We start from the raw sequence: 19,271 nt of genomic DNA, 5'->3' as shown, positions 1-19,271 counted from the left end.
CTGAGAGGAGAGGTCAGCTGTCAGCTGAAAATGTTATCAGGATGATCCCAGAGCCAACAAGATACGCCATATTCCGGGTTGATGACATAAAAATCCTGCTTCGAACTGTTTCTGATAGAGTCAATCGAAACTATAGTGATGAACATGACCAACTTGGAGGGGAGACGTGTTTACAAAGACAACAGGTAGACCAGACAGACGTCCAAGCATACGTGGGTCTCTTGATTTGGCTGGTGTGTACAGATCCAGAAACTAATCTACCACCAGTTTATGTGATAAATAGCACAATATGTTTCATCTGAGTATTTGTTATAGTCAAAATAATCCATTCATTAAGATTTTTTTTTTTTACTCAAAAACGAGTTGTATGAGCTCAGGTCAATGAGGGCTACAGGCCATAAATAGCAAATAGAAGTTCAAAAGTTCTTGTGAACATTACAAGTTAAGTTGATTAAAAGATCTAACACAACATTAGGTGATAATATATGTATTATTATGGATTTACAATCAGCTATAAATGGGGTGGTCATTTTGGACCGGGAACACAGAATTAACAAACACAACAACAGGGTTAATGGAGCTAATTATACATATGTTACAGATAATACTATTTCTTATAGCACTGATTTTCAACTCACCTTACCTCATCCATTTGATTAAAATGCAGCTTTCAAATCATTTATCAATTCAGCACGTGTGGAACACAAACAAAGAACACAACATTACAAAGAAAAGTATTTCTGCTTTACATTTATTGAACATGTGTCAATTTCGCTGCTGTAATAAAATCTCTTACGAACAAAAAGACAGAAAATGTGCACAACCACCTTACATCCCGTGTGGAAACAGCATAATATCTTTGGCATGATGTCCATTATTCACAATACAATATTGTCACATCATTCAATAGGTCATTTCATCTGTGCATTGAGTTCCCTGTATCTTCACCTTCACACTCTTTTGATTGATTGGAGATTGAATGTTTCAAGAGTACAACAATTCTATACTCAAAACAATAGTAAGTTATTTATTAAAATAGAAATTAATCATTCACTAACTAAAAAACTAATGATTGTAGACTGACATTTTGCTATGACAGATTTAAAAGTAGCTAGTTTGGTTCATAAACGCGTTGTATGATATTATAATACACAATTTTCCAATATGTCGATCAAAAGCTTTACAATTTCATTACACAAGTTGACAAAGACATCCGTCCAAAATGCAGAATAGTTTACCTTTGTTGTACCACAATTATAGAATATGCTATTTGTTTATACAAAATGCATAATAGGCCTATATAAAGCACTTATGATAGCTTGGTTCTCGTAACTAAACGTTTTTTTTGGTACCCGTTTCTCCTACGGACCTGTAAGTTTCACTAATGCACAATCATTGCGAGCTATCGCAAACATGACAGTTTCTCAGAGATGCACAATACACTCATGTAATCAATATCTCTGAGAAGAAGAACCAATCACGTCCTAGACTCCGATAGAGGCCCGTATGTGGTAAGTGTTGTGTTTTTACCCATGTAGAATTAATCTCAACGACACATTAGAAAACCATCCTTTACAAAACAAATAGTAACTGATTCAATTTAAAATAAAAATTAGAAAAAAAGACAGGATTCGCAGATACAACTTTTTTATGTTTGATTCATTTCTTTGTCTCCATTATTAGATTTACATATATTTATGTGCAAAATAAAATGATTGTGTCACACAAAATGTGTTAATGCACTTGGGTCCCTGTGACAACAGGGTTGTAGGAGAGTAAAAAACCATAAGGCTAAAAGGTCTTATGTGAAACAGTAACAATCACACGCAGTGTTTAGCGTCAGGCTCTTCCTGTACAGTATACTCCGAGTCAGTATTCATGTCATAAGAATTAATTGTCCTCGACAACACCCACCAATTTGGGAAAACAAACATTCTTTCCCCATTGATCCCAACTGTAAAAGAGCCAACTTCGTAGTACATTTCCCACGTAGGGAAATAGAGCCAGCGAGAAGAGCCCTGTGGCTTCAGGCTATTCGGTGTGGAAGAGTGAGAAATTGTGGGGACCCGGTGTCAAAGGCTACACTTTAGCTACGTGTGTGGAAAACATTTTATCACAGGTAAGACATTTAACTTGCTTAGTACAGTCCGTTTGGAACTCCACTCACTACTTGCAGGTTTATAGCTAGTCCGTTTGTTTGTGTTGGCTAGCTTAATGTTCTGGTTCAGGGCTCTCCAACCTTGTTCCTGGAGAGCTACCGTCCTGTAGGTTCACTCCAACCCTAATCGAGCACACCTGATTCTAAAAATGAACTGTTTATAAACTGAATCAGATTAGTTACAACTGGGGTTGGGAGTGAAACCCTACAGGAGGGTAGCTCTCCAGGAACAGGGTTGGAGAGTCCTGTTCTGGTTGGTAGCTAGCTAGAACGCACTCACTCACGTGGTTAACATTAGTGCCGTCATAAAAACGAGGGAAGCGCCTACAACATTACATTGTTCTAAGTAGTGAGAACGCTCAGGAGCAGGCAAACTTGAAAAGTAATCTTTACACATGTTGTACTTTTCTTAAATGTAGTTTTGTAATTGACTAAAACAAGCAGACAAGAAAATTGCTTTTGGAAAAAGGTCAAGTTTTTGCTGTGAGCCAATGGGGTAACCAAAGTAACCATGGGTTGTTTTCCCCACAGGCAGGCAGGGCCACCACGTTCTATTTCATACCGACTGGGACTATCACATTACATACGCACACATCGTCGCCATGACGATCCACACTGCACTGCTTGACAATGTTCCTGTACCGCTTCAGTGTATTTGTCCAGGATGTTCCTTCCTGTGAACAGACACAGGAAGTAGCTGCGATGATTTCCACTAGCTTGGTACACTGAGCATAGGAGTTGGCAAGACAGCACAAACTGATCTGGGACCAGGCTAGAGTTGCACCAGTGTGTATTTACACTATACTACAGTCGCACCAACCGTCAGGTCAGCTTCCACTGACCAGACTATCAATCTCCTCCAGCTTGCATAAGTCTTAACACGGTCTCCTTTCGCCTCCTCTTGGTAAAGGCAGACAAAGGAGGACATTTATGCAGTCTGTAGGTAGGTTGGTGACAGGATAAACCTCTCCTCCGGTCTCCTTGTACATTGCAGTTAAGGCCACCATTACAGTATGCCAAAGGGGCTTTAGCTATCAACATCAGGCTTTCAAGTCCAGACTCTGGGATAAAATACAACTTCCTACTCGTCACACACACACACGATCTCAGACAGTCACACACACACACACACGCAATCTCAGACAGTCACACACACACTAAAGTCTTGACTCCCACTCCTAGTTCTCTCTCCCTCCTTGGTGAAGATGTGCTTTAGCTTAGCGTAGCTCAGCCCTGGGGCTCTGTGCTGTTGCCATGGTGAGGGGGCCCCTCAAGCTCGTTGATGGTGTGGAGGAGCAGACACACCGGGGGCTGGGTGGGTTGCATCATGGCGGGTGGTGGCAGGGAGGTGGACCCTGTCGCCGACCCGCACTCCGACCTACTTTCGGGTCCATCCAGGGCTAGGGCCTGCTCCTCTTCTACTCCCGGAGTGGGGTGACCGCACCCGTCGCAGAAGTCTCCTTCTTCCTGCTCCTCAACCTCCTCCCCCATTAGGCTATCCTTCTCCCTCAGCTCCTTGCCCTCCTGGCTTCCAATACTTGTACTACCACCACGGTCACATACGCACACCTCGATACCCGAGTCACCCGTGAAACGACGCCGCCGCCCAAGGGCCCCCCTATTATCTTTGTCCTCCTGGGCACCGCTCTCGGGCCCCCCTAGGTCCTCGAGTAACAGAGGCTCCTTGCAACTCTTCTCTGGGCCTCTAGGCTCCTCTGTAGAGGCCTCCTGGGGCCCTAGCCCTGGTCCACCATCCTGGGGCCCTAGCCCTGGTCCACCATCCTGGGGCTCCTGAGGCTTATTGTCTGCCTTGTGTCTGTTGTAGCCAATGGTGGGAGCCCCAATGCGGTGGGGCTCTTCCAGGCTCGGCCTGGAGCAGAGGGTGTCGGACACTGGGGGGACCGGAGTGGTCTGGATGGTCGGGCAGTGTCCCAGTCCCAGGCCGTCCTGTGGGTCCGTGGGCAGGGGGCTGACTGTATGGAAGACACTGTAGGGAGGGGGAGGGGTGGGAGGACGGTTCACCACCTCCTCGTAGTCAGGTAGGAGGGAATTTGGAAGAAACCCTGGAAGTGAAGAAGAGAGGGACACAAAGGACAGTTAGGATTAACTGAAAATGATTGCAAGGAAAACATGTTGCAACGTTGGCATTGAACCAAGAGCCGGTGGTTAAGGTTTCCTGCAATCTGGGGCATGAAACAAGGCCGTGTTTCATCCCACACCAAAACGAAACCGCAACTCCTAGTTCAAACAAAGGACTGGAGTTGAGTCAAGGTAGTGCTGCCAAGCAGTGACTAAACTCTCAGTTTGATGCAATAATTGCCACTGAGAAATATCCCCCCTAGCTGAGAGGGATAACCACAAAAATTCACCCAAGGTGCCATGTTTGAGTAAGCTTCAGCACTGGGGAATAACAATGCAATGTAGTCAGACAGAAAGGCAGAAGGAGAGAACTACTGAGACTGAAGTTGAGTATGTATGAAGCTTTAGTGCTCTCGTGTTTCATTGCGCCACGGTAATGATAGGACTGAAATAGAAGGGCATTGCGCAATAATGCCATGTTGTTGACTACTACCAGTATAACGCTGTGCATCTGTGCAGCGCCTCCTAAGCTGTATCACACCATGGCATGGTTAACACGGGCAGCACACCGTGCAATAACGCAATATGACAGTAACGACATCAATGATGGACTACCACCAGTCTGACACTGTGTACAGAACACGGCGCTCTCTCGTGTTGTGGGTGTCGCGCCGTGCCACACGGGGAGCTCTGATAGGCGGGACTCTTACTGAAGTAGAACGGAAGGGAGGTGTAGTTGTGCGCCTCGCGGTAGGCGATGAGGTTGATCTCGTGCTGGCGCTGCTGCTGCTGCAGCCGGTGCTTGGTGCGCCGGTGGTGACACACGCAGCAGCAGCTCAGGATGAAGATGATGACCCACACCAGCCAGAACCCTGCCGGAGACAGAGACGCAGTAGAAAGACAAACATAGACATATGTTAATACATGTTATTCATATCTCTATGGTGAAACTACTGTAAAAAAGTACTGCTGAATAGAAGGAGTGACATATTGTTTTTGAAAGCAACAGAGAGCTACAGTACATTACTACTGTAAACATCTAGTGCCTGTACAGTGAATGCCAGAAGTGACAAATTGCTAGTGAATGTAATAGAGAGATATAGTGCATCACTACACAGTAACAATGTGGAGGCAGAGCCATAGATATTGGCCAACAACCCTCCAGGTTTGTTCTAAATGTTGTTCCATAGCAAGGATGTAACTGCATTGGAACTTTTGGTACCAACAGTGTACCATGGTGTCGATCGGTATTCTACATCCCAATCTGAGTTCACAGTTCATGTTGTAGCTCATTCATCATGGCAACAAGAGATATGCAGAGGACCGAACTCCTGGGATGGGGAGGAGGAGGAAGTGATATGCAGAGGACCTAACTCCTGGGATGGGGGAGGAGGAGGAAGTGATATGCAGAGGACCTAACTCCTGGGATGGGGGAGGAGGAGGAAGTGATATGCAGAGGACCTAACTCCTGGGATGGGGAGGAGGAGGAAGTGATATGCAGAGGACCTAACTCCTGGGATGGGGGAGGAGGAGGAAGTGATATGCAGAGGACCTAACTCCTGGGATGGGGAGGAGGAGGAAGTGATATGCAGAGGACCTAACTCCTGGGATGGGGGAAGAGGAGGAAGTGATATGCAGAGGACCTAACTCCTGGGATGGGGGAAGAGGAGGAAGTGATATGCAGAGGACCTAACTCCTGGGATTGGTAGGAGGAGGAAGTGATATGCAGAGGACCTAACTCCTGGGATGGGGGAAGAGGAGGAAGTGATATGCAGAGGACCTAACTCCTGGGATGGGGAGGAGGAGGAAGTGATATGCAGAGGACCTAACTCCTGGGATGGGGAGGAGGAAGTGATATGCAGAGGATCTAACTCCTGGGATGGGGGAAGAGGAGGAAGTGATATGCAGAGGACCTAACTCCTGGGATGGGGAGGAGGAGGAAGGTCCTAGTACAGTAAATAAGCTTTAAATGAGTGTCAGAACTGACCTGTCTTTTTGAAAAATGTGCGGCGTGCATTCAGAACATGTACGGTATGTTCAGTACATGCATGTTCACGTACAGTGGTGTAAAGTACTTAAGTATAAATACCCACAAAACTACTTAAGTAGTACTTTAAAGAATCTGTACTTTACTTTTTATATTTTTGACTTAAAGTCCACTACATTCCTTAAGAAAATATACTTTTTACTCCATACATTTTCCCTGACACCCAAAAGTACTTGTTACAATTCAAATGCTTAGCAGGACAGGAAAATGGTCCAATTCACACACTTATCAAGAGAACATCCCTACTGCCTCTGATCTGGCCGACTCACTAAACACAAATGCTTCATTTGTAAATGATGTCTGAGTGTTAGTGTGCCACTGGTTAACCGTAAATAAAAAAACAAGACAATTGTGCCGTCTGGTTTGCTTAATATAAGGAATGTGAAATGTATACTTTTACTTTTGTTACTTAAGTATATTTAAAACCAAATACTTAGACTTTTACTCAAGTAGTATTTTACTTGGTGACTTCACTTTAACTTGAGTCATTTTATATTATGGTATCTTTACTTTTACTCAAGTATGACAATTGGATACTTTCTCCACCACTGTTCACATGTACAGGTGAATGTGAGGGTGCACTGCTGTATGACTAAAATGCAAATGTGTTTCAGAGAATGAGAGTGAAAGTGAGAGGTAGAGAGAGCAAGAGAGAGAGCATGTGTGTGGGTGTGTGTGATAGCGTAGAGAGAGAGAGAGAGCATGTGTGTGGGTGTGTGTGATAGCGTAGAGAGAGAGAGAGCATGTGTGTGGGTGTGTGTGATAGCGTAGAGAGAGAGAGAGAGCATGTGTGTGGGTGTGTGTGATAGCGTAGAGAGAGAGAGAGCATGTGTGTGGGTGTGTGTGATAGCGTAGAGAGAGAGAGCATGTGTGTGGGTGTGTGTGATAGCGTAGAGAGAGAGAGAGCATGTGTGTGGGTGTGTGTGATAGCGTAGAGAGAGAGAGAGCATGTGTGTGGGTGTGTGTGATAGCGTAGAGAGAGAGAGAGCATGTGTGTGGGTGTGTGTGATAGCATAGAGAGAGAGAGAGCATGTGTGTGGGTGTGTGTGATAGCGTAGAGAGAGAGAGCATGTGTGTGGGTGTGTGTGATAGCGTAGAGAGAGAGAGAGCATGTGTGTGGGTGTGTGTGATAGCGTAGAGAGAGAGAGAGCATGTGTGTGGGTGTGTGTGATAGCGTAGAGAGAGAGAGAGCATGTGCGTGGGTGTGTGTGATAGCGTAGAGAGAGAGAGTCCTTACACCAGAGTTCATAGTAGTAACTGCAGCACTGTGACTCCCCACAGCAGTGTCCTGATTCGCAGACGTAGCTCTGGTTGTTCAGCCCCTCACAGTGCAGTACGCTCTGGAAGACAAGAAGAGACAAGTCAATAACAGGAGTGTAAAACCGTATATCCACCACCTGGGTCGTGTTCATTAAGTCACAACGTAGCGAAACCTTTGCAATGGACAACGGAAATAAGCGTTTCATATCGGACAAGCCCAGGTAGTCTCTTGCCGTTTCAGTCTGTTTTCTTCCGTCTGTTGCCTAGTGAATATGACCCAGCACCCGCCACTCAAATACTGATGTTAATTTTTGTTCGTCATCATCTTAATTAAAAGGTGCTACCCCTAGAATTTCTCAGAATGTCTTCCCTATGTGGAAGCTAGGTGTATTGCAACATCACTTGGCTGCATTCAAAACAAATCTCCCCCTCATCCCGTAACATGGCAGGGACTTGCGCTTGATCCTTTTACTTTCAGTTTTGGTCCACCAAACTATACTGAACAAAAAAATATATATATATATTTTTTTTTAAATCGCAACATGCAAAAAGGTCAAAGATTTTACTGAGTTACAGTTCATAAGGAAATCAGTCAATTCAAATAAAATTAATTAGGCCCTAATCTATGGATTTCACATGACTGGGAATACAGATCTGGATCGGTTGGTCACAGATAACAAAAAAAAAGTAGGGACTTGATAATATATATTTTTTTAAAGTCAGTATCTGCAGTGTGTGACCACCATTTGCCTCATGCAGTGCGACATCTCCTTCACAGAGTTGACCAGGCTGTTGATTGTGGCCTGTGGAATGTTGTCCCACTCTTCTTCAATGGCTGTGCGATGTTGATGCATATTGGTGGGAAGTGGAACAAGCTGTCGTACACGTTGATCCAGAGCATCCCAAACATGCTCAAAGGGTGACATGTCTGGTGAATATGCAGAACATGGAAGAACTACCATATTGTCAGCTTCCAGGAATTGTGTACAGATCCTTGCGACATGGGGCCGAGTATTATCATGCTGAAACATGTGGTGATGGCAGCAGATGAATGGCAATGGCTCTCAGGATCTCATCACGGTATCTGTGTGCTATTAAATTGCCATCGATGAAATGCAAGTGTTCGTAGCTTATGCCTGCCCATACCATAACCCCACCATGGGGAACTCTGTTCACAACGTTGACATCAGAAAACCATTTGCCCACACAACACAAGTAATGTGCAGTTGTGAGGCTGGTTGGACATACTGCCAAATTCTCTAAAACAACATTGGAGGTGACTTATGGTAGAGAAATTAACATTAAATTATTTGGCAACAGCTCTGGTGGGCAGCTTCTTGATATGCCACACCTGTCAGGTGGATGGATTACCCTTGTTAAAGGAGAAATGCTCACTAATAGGGATGCAAACAAATTTGTGCACAAAATCTTAGAGAAATAAGCTTTTTGTGCGTATGGAACCTTTCTGGGATCTTTTATTTCAGCTCATGAAACATGGGGCCAACACTTTACAGGTGGTGTTCATATTTTTCTTCAGTGCATATATTTTGTTGTTGAAAATATATTTCACAGCGATTTAGATTGTACAATGATTCCCTACACTTTTCAATGCTTGTTTTTTCACAAACTGAAATAGAGCGAAGAGTATAGAATTTTAGCAACCAGGAAAAGAGTGATTTCTACATTGGCCACTTGACTCCATTTCCACTAAATACACAGCAAAAGTCAAAACAGCTTTCCTATTTTGACAATTGATGTCGCTCCGCGGGAGAAATCGATGGGTAAATATCGCAGCTAATCACAACACTGGCGGGTAAGTAATACTGTGAAACACTATCACTGCATATATATGATGGACATCTCTTGAAATTACAATGCAGAAATAAATCCTGTGTGTAGCACCTTCAACTCATGATAGCATTATGGAGCATTGACTGAAACACCAACTATAAAATCACAATATACAGCAGTTGAGCTATTCCATGTAAATATTCTACAAATGTTTATCTCTACAGAAATTGCTCAGGGGATTAGACCTAGGTCACCTGAGTACTACACTCACACAGATACTGTAACTGTATGGGACCTGAATAACAAATACATGTATTAATCAAACAACTGATGAACAACTAGTTAGTATAGCCTATAGACTATATCAAGACATTCAGACAGTTGATAGGCTAGTGATCACTCTTATTTGCATGTTGCCCTCTAGGGTTTAGGCTAGGTCACTTTAACAGCACTCACAGATACTGTACCTGACCAGAACAAACATTTAAAAAATGAAATAAGTCTCGCTCTCAAAAAAAAGATCAGTAACTGATTACTAGTGTTCAATGTAGCCATAAGGTCTGGAAGAATTAGGTCCAGACATAAATGGTAGTATTGAACCTCTCAATCATCCCTCTTATACATGGGTGCTAAGCTGCTAGAATGTCCACGGCTCAGATTTCCTCATCACTTATCACTCATTACTTGGATTATAACGTGGAACACCTGGGCACGCACCACAAGCTGTAGACTGGGGGGGCGCTAGTAGCCTCAGCCTCATACTACATTCAATACAACAGAGTGGACAGACAGACATGGCCCACCCTGGAACAAACACACCAAGTTAGTCTAGCCAAGAGAAACACAATGTACAAGCTGCTTCTGTTTGCGTAGATGATGGCCTAAATGTGCCTCCAGTCAAACAGGAACTGGCCTGTTAGCCTACATCAGAAGCTTGTAGAACCTGATACATCAAAGACACACTTAAAATCAGTGGCAATACAAACGTTATCCTTCAAATCAATCAGTTTCTACTTTCAAAGGGGACAGCAGGAATAGCCATTGATAAAGAATTAACTAAAAACCAGAAACCAGACAAGGAAGACAGCCAAGGAAGCCTCTAATCAAAAACTGCTTCAGATTGTATATTGATTTATCAGGCAACCCCTACCAGGCTACACATTATCTTCAAGATTAGATTATGGATTAAATCCTGAGGAGAAATGTTAGCCAAGGTTTTCTATACCCGTTTCCTTCCCAGCTGGAGAGGCATAGCAGTCCAAAATTCCTAAATCCCACGGAACGCAAGTCCTTTCAACTCAAGGGTCGTTATCCTTCCAGTCCACAGAAGAAAAAAAGTGAAGAAAAAAAAAAGCACACACACACACCAAGCAAAATAGGGGACAGGGATTGCTCTAAGGAAATGTCCAAGCGGCAGTGGAGTGTGAGCTGCCAGCCAGAGTAGAGGACTGCATAGTAATGAAGAGTGGAGCACCTTCTGTATTCAAAACGGCAGGCGGAGTGTGTGTGTCCGAGTGAGGACAGTTATAACACAGGAATAGTGAAACCCAGCCACAGATCAACTTCACACACACACACACACACACACTAGCCTATGCGTTTCCACTAGGAAAGTCTGGAGCATTTCCGCAGTGTATCTTTTTAACAACCTCCCACAAATTGTTTACACCATACAACTACCTTGTATGACATGGCATAAGCCCATCACAAAAAAAAAAAAAACAGGTTAAAGCTGAAAACTGCAGAGAAACTAGGCTACTGTTTGGTTTGGAGGCATTTCCAGTTCTGAAATAACTTGCACTGAGGAGATTACACAATAGTCTCGGGTCAGAGATCTTTGGCTTTAGAGGAGATCAAGAACTCCCTGGCTCCCAGCTGTTGTCGAGAACCAGAGTGCAAAGATATAACCCTTAGGCCTATGACCTATACTGTATGACGTGATGTTTTTGTTACTTGTTGTTGTATTTGTGCTAGGATGTTGGATCCAGTCCAGTTAGCACGATAGGCTAGGCCTAGAAACAAAAACTAAAGCCAAATCCATGCAAGAATACTAATGGCCAACAAATTGCCTAAGCGTAGGTTAAGAGATAAAAAAGCCTAGGTTAAGAGATGAAGAGTTACGTTTTTTTTGGGCGTCTGAATTTTCTATCGCCTAGGAGACGCATCAGACAAGACATTGAGACATTGACCCAACAAAGAATCTCGACAGACAAGATTCCTCAGTCTCTCAGCCTTCAACAATAGGCTGCTGCAGGATGGAACAACCGTCCCTTCTCGTACTACAGTAGAAGATTAGGGACGGGTGGATTGTGTTACTAACTCTGCCAAAGCCTACAGGCATAATAGAGATTAATTAAACGTAAAATCGACCATAATGAGAAGGTGCTGAAACAACCAGACATACAAGAACAGTCCGGTGTCACTACTTGACTATCAGAACATTGTTTTCTCTTGGACAGCTGCTAAAAAGTGGCTAAGTGGATTCTTGACCGCGTGCATATGATATAGCATTTGATCTGGCATGAATATGCACAAAGCCTGCAATACTGACAGACTATTGATGCTGTATACTAGTGTCTAAGCTAAATTATTTATGGAGGATCTCTACCTTTTCATGCAAAGAAGCATGTTAGTTTCAAATTCTTAGTCGGGCCCATCGCTAAACACTACAAAATGTCTTGAATGAAAATGAAAACCCAACTGAGTCTTTCTTAGGCCTGCAATATCATGGATTGCTCACGTAAGCTACATGACAGGCAAAGAAGACGCAAACAGCAAAGCATTCTTTTGCACTGACATATTGCATACAGGGTTCGCTACTGCGACCAAAACATAGAGATGTTTTTTTTACCTGGTAACGTTAGTATTAGGTTCACTATTAGCTTTTTTTTATTATCATGATTTATTCAAACAGTAATGTGCAATTGACCAAAAATATAACAACTTTCTGAAGAGGCAACATTGGCACGGGAATGCCCCAGTCTGTGTCAGGGCTTGACATACAGGGGAGGTTTAGGAAGCCCTCGTCAGTGGCTTGCTTGGGCCAGTGATTTTTTTATTTTTTTTTATTTTTTATAATGCTATTTTAATCTAGGCTATATAATTGATCTATATAAAAAAAAGATGGATTTCCGAAGCCGTTTCTTCGATATGATGATTATTCACCACACACACACTACACACATATAGCCCATAGATAATCTGTCGGGGCAGAGAGCTCGCGGAGCTCAAATTGCTGGTCGTTGCGTGGAGCCAAGGCCAACAGTCACCATGGATGCCTTTAAAAATCAGACATTTCCTCTAGAGCAAGGCTCTCCAACCCTGTTCCTGGAGAGCTACTCTCCTATAGGTTCACTCCGACCCTGTTCCTGGAGAGCTACTCTCCTATAGGTTCACTCCAACCCTGTTCCTGGAGAACTATGTTTTCGCTCCAATTCCAGGTAACTCCGGATTCAGTTAATCAACCAGCTAATTATTCCAATCAAGTGCACTAGATTAGGGTTGGAGCGAAAATCTACAATAGCTCTCCAGGAACAGAGTTGGAGTGAAAATCTACAGTAGCTCTCCGGGAACCGAGTTGGAGTGAAAATCTACAGTAGCTCTCCGGGAACAGAGTTGGAGTGAAAATCTACAGTAGCTCTCCAGGAACAGAGTTGGAGTGAAAAGCTACAGTAGCTCTCCGGGAACAGAGTTGGAGAGCCCTACGTCTATGCTCTTTGGTCCTTGAAAAGTCATTGAAGTTATGTTAGTTCATTTAAGCCAGACTTCATTAGCGTGTGTGTCGGGAACATGTCTATTTAGTCAGGCAAAACCCACATTATTTTTGACATATTTTAGAAGGTCAAAATAATCCAAATGTCAATGCATAAGGCCTTTAAATAAATTCATTTTTCTTAAAAGTGGTAATGCACACTTTATGGCATAGATTTTCTCCTATACGCTATTACAACAATTAAATATCAAATGTAGGTCCTTCACATTTCTTATTTAAAGATGCACTACGTAGAAATCCCTCTGGCATGTCCTGGTTGCTAACATTCTAATAGTTCACCTAAATTCAGTTTATGTGACAGAAATATAGCGTAGAGGCAACAATGGCACGGGCAACAATTGAGGCAACAATAGTACAATCTAAACCATTGTGAAAAATATTTTCCATAACCAAAAACACTGTATTTTCAGCTGTTTCAAGCTGGTGTACAAAACTGAAAGTAAAAGATGCCAGAGCAAAACTTAAAACGGGAAGCAAAGAAATAGCGCACATATAACCGATCTACCGCTTCTTAGACTTGCTTTCAATGAGGGATCTTTAACTCATATTTCTATGCGAATTTGGTCTGGTCGCCCAAAAAGTTACATATCGCAGCTTTAAGTGCTTGGAAAAAGTCCTTGAATTTGTCTGTATGAACCCTGTATAGGCTACTTGCTCAGGCCGTAAATGAATGATAAGTGCATAATTTCAATAGCAGCTGATTTTAACATTCGATTTCCTGTCAGATCTTGACCCGTGTCGGTATTTCTCTAATTTGGGTCAGTAGCGTTCAGTTGGCATTGGCCCGGTGTTCCACTGGCAAATGTACCTGAATTTCGAGCCCTGCAGTGTGTGATACGTGTAGGACCTATATGTCTACCACTTTATGTAGCCGTTAGCGATGCTAATGATACCCTTACTGTTTTCGGGTAGATGGAAAGACAATTAAAAATTAACTACAAAGTAGCCTTTGCCTTCTTGGCAGAATCATGATTATTTGAATCAATCCAGTGGTCATTTTTTTGAAAACAACATCACGAGTGCGCTGCAGAAACACAGCTAGCCAAACAACTGTCTGGCTTGTAAGCGCCTGAATTAAAGGGTAACTACACAAAAATCTAATTTTCACAAATTCTCTCAACAATGGTCCGCAAATATGTTTTAAGAATTGTTGTGGATTTTGAACAGCAAATGTTTTTTTTGTTGCCGTGATATCGTTTTGGTACAGTATCACGTATCGTTTTTTCAAATTCTGCCCTCTAGATGATTTCACAGAACACATGCCACTTTGAAATCTGCAATGAATACATTTAGCATTTTATTTTAAGTCTCTTTTCTGTTACAGTAAATCTATCTACATCAAAGAACAAGGGCATACTAATTTAAAAAGATGACTAGTCATTTTTAGCCTGGTTCTGTACAGAATGCAGTCATTACGGGACACCGGCCAGGTCATTGTCCATTATCTATTTTTTAATTAAAAGTTTAGTGTGAATAAATCGTGTGCTGGTGCCACCCACTGAAAAAGGTGGTAGCTGGAAAAAGTTAGTGTAGAACCCTGCATAGTTCACTTCCTATTTTGCAGATTCAATACTGACACAGAGCTGACTGGCAAGGGGAATGTACAGCAACAGTGTTCTAGAAGAGATATGTTCTGAAGAAAGTTCAAGGTTGGACAGTTAGTGCTGAACAGAACAGTGGTGACAACAAAAACAACATTCTCGACCACCACACACATTCAGCACTACTTTTCAAAGGGAAAAGAGGACGTGCTCAGGGAACTAGCCTATTTGTAGTTGATGGTTCGCCAACAATACTCCCACGTGAAGAGTAACCACCTTGCAAGAGATCTGAAGTCTTGTCTTTGCAGACAGATATTAGGCTACACGTCTAAGCTGTAGCACAGGGAGCTAATGCAGTCTTGAAATGCAATGTACGGACAACCTGGGTTTGATACGTGGTCAGTTAGCCTCAGCCTACACAGTTTGGGAGTTTGAAAAATGATGGTGACTGATGTAGGCCTAGGCCAGAACCAAGTAGGACAATGCAATCAATGTATTGTGTCACTCAATATTTCTCTCAAACAGAACTTGACAAATCCAGTTGTTAAACAAGACATTGGTATTAACATTGGCACCTGCACTCAGCAACTGGTAACCATATTCAGTCACCCAGAACTAAGGCAAGATGCCAGATACAAAATGAAAGTCTCAATGATGTAGCAGCAAACAGGGAGAACGTTCAGATATCTGCGAGGGGTTGTAGCCTCCTTCCTAGAAATAAAGAAAAACATTGTTAAATGAACTTTAGACTTGTGGGTGATTCCTCACAAAACAGGACCATGATTTTTTAAATTTTGACAAAAAGTTATCCATAGAAGGGTCCTTTAGAGGAAGGATTGTTGACGTAGATGACTATAGCAAACATTAAGAACAGTTTCCATGATCGACTGACCAGGTGAAAGCTATGATCTCTTATTGATGCCACTTGTTAAATCCACTTCAAATCAGTATAGATAAAAATGGGAGGAGACGGGTTGAAGGACTTTTAAGCCTGGAGACATTTGAGACATGGATTGTGTTTGTGTGCCATTCAGAGGGTGAACGGGCAAGACAAAAGATTACATTTCCTTTGAACGGGGAGCGGTAGTAGGTGCCAGGCGCACCGGTTTGTGTCAACAACTGCAACACTGCTGCATTTCTTTCTCACTCAACAGTTTCCTGTTTGTATCAAGAAGGACATCCAGCCAACTTGACAACTGTGGGAAGTATTGGAGTCAACATGGGCCAGCATCCCTGTGGAACGCTTTTGACACCTTGTAGAGTCCATGCCCAGACAAACTGAGGCTGTTCTGAGGGAAACGGAAGGGGGGGCAACTCAATATTAGGAAGGTGTTATATTTTTTTACCATCAGTGTATATTTGACATTTGTATCTTAAAGCATAATTGAGAAATAATGAATTGAAGTTGGAACATGACATTTTGGCATTACCCAGGCCTTTAAGACTCCATAATGTTTAATCTGCACTACAAAGGAAAAATTGGTGTCAAAGCTTTACCGCCTGCTCTGTAATATGAGTGGTACTTTAATTTAAAAAAATCACATTATATGAATATTGGAAAATACAAACATGAATATATAATATTTTTGGGGTCGAATGCCAGTTGTGAGAATTACCCAAAAGGAGTGCTGTGATTGGCTTCTATATCAATTTCTTTGTATAAAATGGTCCATAACTTAAATAACATTACTTGTAGTAATATTTATCTGAATCTTTTGCAGGGATATCTTTCATTATCTAATGATAACAAAATGCTTACAATGCTCTTGTATATGAGGGGGGACTTTGTGTGTCATGACATGGACTGAATTTAAGCCAGGTTCAAAACAAATGGGCACTCTAAAATGTCCAACGTCAGTGTGTTCAAGACAAATGGCAACTAAAAAGAGCTCCAACTGGGAAAAAACTTTTTGATTGGTCATCCAACTTGGCATCTTTCTAGAGCTCCGACTTTCCGACCTGAAGATCACTGACGTCATTATTTGACGTCGTTTTTACCCCAGCATTTCCAGTGGTCTTGAAAGCACGACAAGAGCAGGTTAGCGTTTTTCTCGATATGAATCTTGTTCTGGAGGCAGCTCTGCAGAGTGGTAACTAGCTGGCACAGCCACAAAGTCATACACATTTTTGTTTTCATCAATTTTTTACATTTTGACTTTGCAGATGGCCCATCTAGCGGAAATAGCTCAGTTCTGCCTCATCCCAATAACCGTCAACCTGCGAATTAAGACCAGCGATAGCTAATCTGTTTCACTGATAACCTCTTGTATTAATGACTACAGGGACATGAACGATGATGAATCCCCGTCAACAACTCCAGTGTATTCCATAACAAAGTGAATTACAGTACAGACAGGTTGGTTGTTTAGCAACAAAATCGACGCTTGTACAACGTTTATTGGAAAATAAATGCATTTGCAAAATGAGCACTTGTCTCAAATACATCGTTACAGTTGTTGGTTAGCAAGCATTTTTTTTGTACATGTTAACATTGACATGAAATCAGTCAAAACACCTGGAAACAAGACACGATATAAAGAACAAGATAACACTAGCTGAAACGAGACACCCACGATTCCCTTCATTGCAGCTTCTTGTGATTGGGTGGATTCGATTATGCTGAGCCGCGGGGCACCGGTCTATGGCCGGTGACGAACGGGCAAAACGGTGAGGGAAGAGCTCCTTTCTCAAATGGAATAGTAATCTGCGCTGCTCGGTCATCGTGAATCGTCCAGAAGCATACACCTATTTTCCAAAAAATATGTGTGTTCAACTTTAAAACTAGTTTTCATTGGGAAGGCAGATACAAATTTGTATCAAAAGCGAACACTTTCGCATGTTAAAACGCAATCTCACCACGTGCTTAATTACGGCGTTTATTTGAGCCGACTTCAGTGAGCACCTGGCTCATGCTCGGGAGGCAGCCCGGTTCTAAAACCAATACAATCAATTTAACATTATGCAAAACACGCCTACTCGTGCCAGATTAACCGAATCCCCTCATTGTTACTAGGTAGTTGGCTGTTATGAATCATAAAGCAGATTCCGGTCACATCGATGCACGCGCATCATTTTCGTTACAACAGCCAAACCGTTTATAAACGGCACTTACACATGCAGTTTCAATGCAAATATATAACAAAACATAAACTAATCATTAGACTAATCAACTAATCATTAGATAAGACAGCTACTGACTTGTTGGCTAGTAGGATGATAATGCTGTGCGTGGCGAGATATTTGATAACTGTCAACCAATTAGACAGCTGTCAATGGGTGCGGCTAGAGAAGTTTGCTTAACATTAAGGTCATTAAGGTTAGTGACTAACAGTAGCCATGTAGCTAACGTTGGTTACTAAAGCAGCACATACGTTGTCGATTTCCGTCAACGCTAGCTAGCAATATGGCTAAGTGCCATGGCTAAGTGCCTGTGATGCCAACTAAATAGCTGACTGAACAACTAGTTAGCTAGCAAGATAGCTAAAGCTAGCTACAGCGGTCGAACTTAGAAGTTATAAAGTTATACCCAATACACCCAACCGAGACTAGTCAGCCAGCAAACTTGTAGGAAAACAGCTGGCCAAATTAATAACTAGCTACCTAACAAAGTAGCTAGCCGTATATGCAACTTTACTAGCTACCCAAATAAACAACATGCACGACCCCAACCAAAAACAAATCCTGGCAGACTCGAGTCCAAATCTTACCTCGTCTAATGTCGCGTCGGAGGGGCTGACAGCTACAACGTGCAAAAACAATCCCATTTTAAGACCCACACCTAAAATCTCGTTCATTCCTCCGACCTGACTCGTGTAAAAACATAAGCGTAGACGTTTGTTGTCCACTTCACAAATCTTAACTAGTTTGACATTTCGCTTACGGCTCTACCGGACGCACTGAAAGACCACGCATGCGCTGCCTCCTTGCTACTGCGTAATTTGATATGTCAAGGAGGCACATTGGGCGAATTCGATTAATCTGGCCCGGGGCACCCTGAGCGTAGAATTTGAATACTAGAATGATTTGAACCTTCTTGTGATGGTCCAAAGATCAGCCATGTTGGTCAGGGAGTTGTTCAACCATGGTTTGGTTTGCCAGTGCTGTGATAAGATAGTGTGTAAAACAATGAATGTGAAGAATTTATCTGCACTGTATGTGTGTTAGCCAGACAGTGTTAGAGGAATGATTCCATAAATTTAGCAAATTAACTGCCAATATGCCAAAATTCCATTTAAATAATGCAGTCAATCCACAGCCATACTCTGGCTCAAATCAGTTGATAGGACTTGCATCATATAATAGCGCACACAGCTTTCCAAGAAAACCAGACATTTATGGTCTTTTTACACGAGGCGAAAGCGGGAGGGAGCAGCAGCCTTCTCAAATGAACAGTAAAGTTGATTGCATTTGTTTTGAAACTGGGCTGTCTCCCGGGCGTCAGCCAGGTGCCCCGTTCAAAGCCCATGGGGAAGTCAGCTCAGAACAAAAGTGATGTAATTAAGCACGTGGAACAATGAGTAGGATTCTGTGTTTTCACATGCAAAAGTGATTGCTTTTGCTAAAAATGCTTTCTGTCTTCCCAATGAAAACTAGTTTGAAAAATTCAAACATACAGTATTTATT

The 19,271-nt window shown here is 42.5% G+C and overlaps 1 protein-coding gene across 1 annotated transcript; it reads right to left on the bottom strand.

Annotated features, from left to right (window-relative positions):
- Positions 1–734: 734 nt before the first annotated feature.
- On the bottom strand, positions 735–18,546 carry LOC120017397 (WW domain binding protein 1-like). The gene is made up of 4 exons (XM_038960149.1): positions 18,356–18,546; positions 7,522–7,624; positions 4,948–5,109; positions 735–4,221 (listed from the first exon to the last, which is right to left on the bottom strand). Exons 1-4 carry the CDS (start codon positions 18,440–18,442, stop codon positions 3,386–3,388), a joined length of 1,188 nt encoding a protein of 395 aa, XP_038816077.1. The 5' UTR covers positions 18,443–18,546; the 3' UTR covers positions 735–3,385.
- Between the last annotated feature and the right edge of the window lie 725 nt (positions 18,547–19,271).

Source organism: Salvelinus namaycush, chromosome 2 (assembly GCF_016432855.1).
Source record: "Salvelinus namaycush isolate Seneca chromosome 2, SaNama_1.0, whole genome shotgun sequence".
NCBI lineage: Eukaryota > Metazoa > Chordata > Actinopteri > Salmoniformes > Salmonidae > Salvelinus > Salvelinus namaycush.
Note: the sequence above shows the minus strand (reverse complement) of the source record. Positions and strands in the feature narration are given on the sequence as shown.

What these genes read in the sequence shown, in the direction of transcription:
- LOC120017397 (XM_038960149.1), bottom strand. Translation starts at nt 18,442, where the DNA reads ATGAACGAGATTTTAGGTGTGGGTCTTAAAATGGGATTGTTTTTGCAC. An exon ending in TTACTACTATGAACTCTGGT is followed by an intron (nt 5,110 to 7,521) that starts GTAAGGACTCTC and finishes TGTCTCCGGCAG; the next exon opens with GGTTCTGGCTGGTGTGGGTC. An exon ending in CTCCCTTCCGTTCTACTTCA is followed by an intron (nt 4,222 to 4,947) that starts GTAAGAGTCCCG and finishes CTTCACTTCCAG; the next exon opens with GGTTTCTTCCAAATTCCCTC.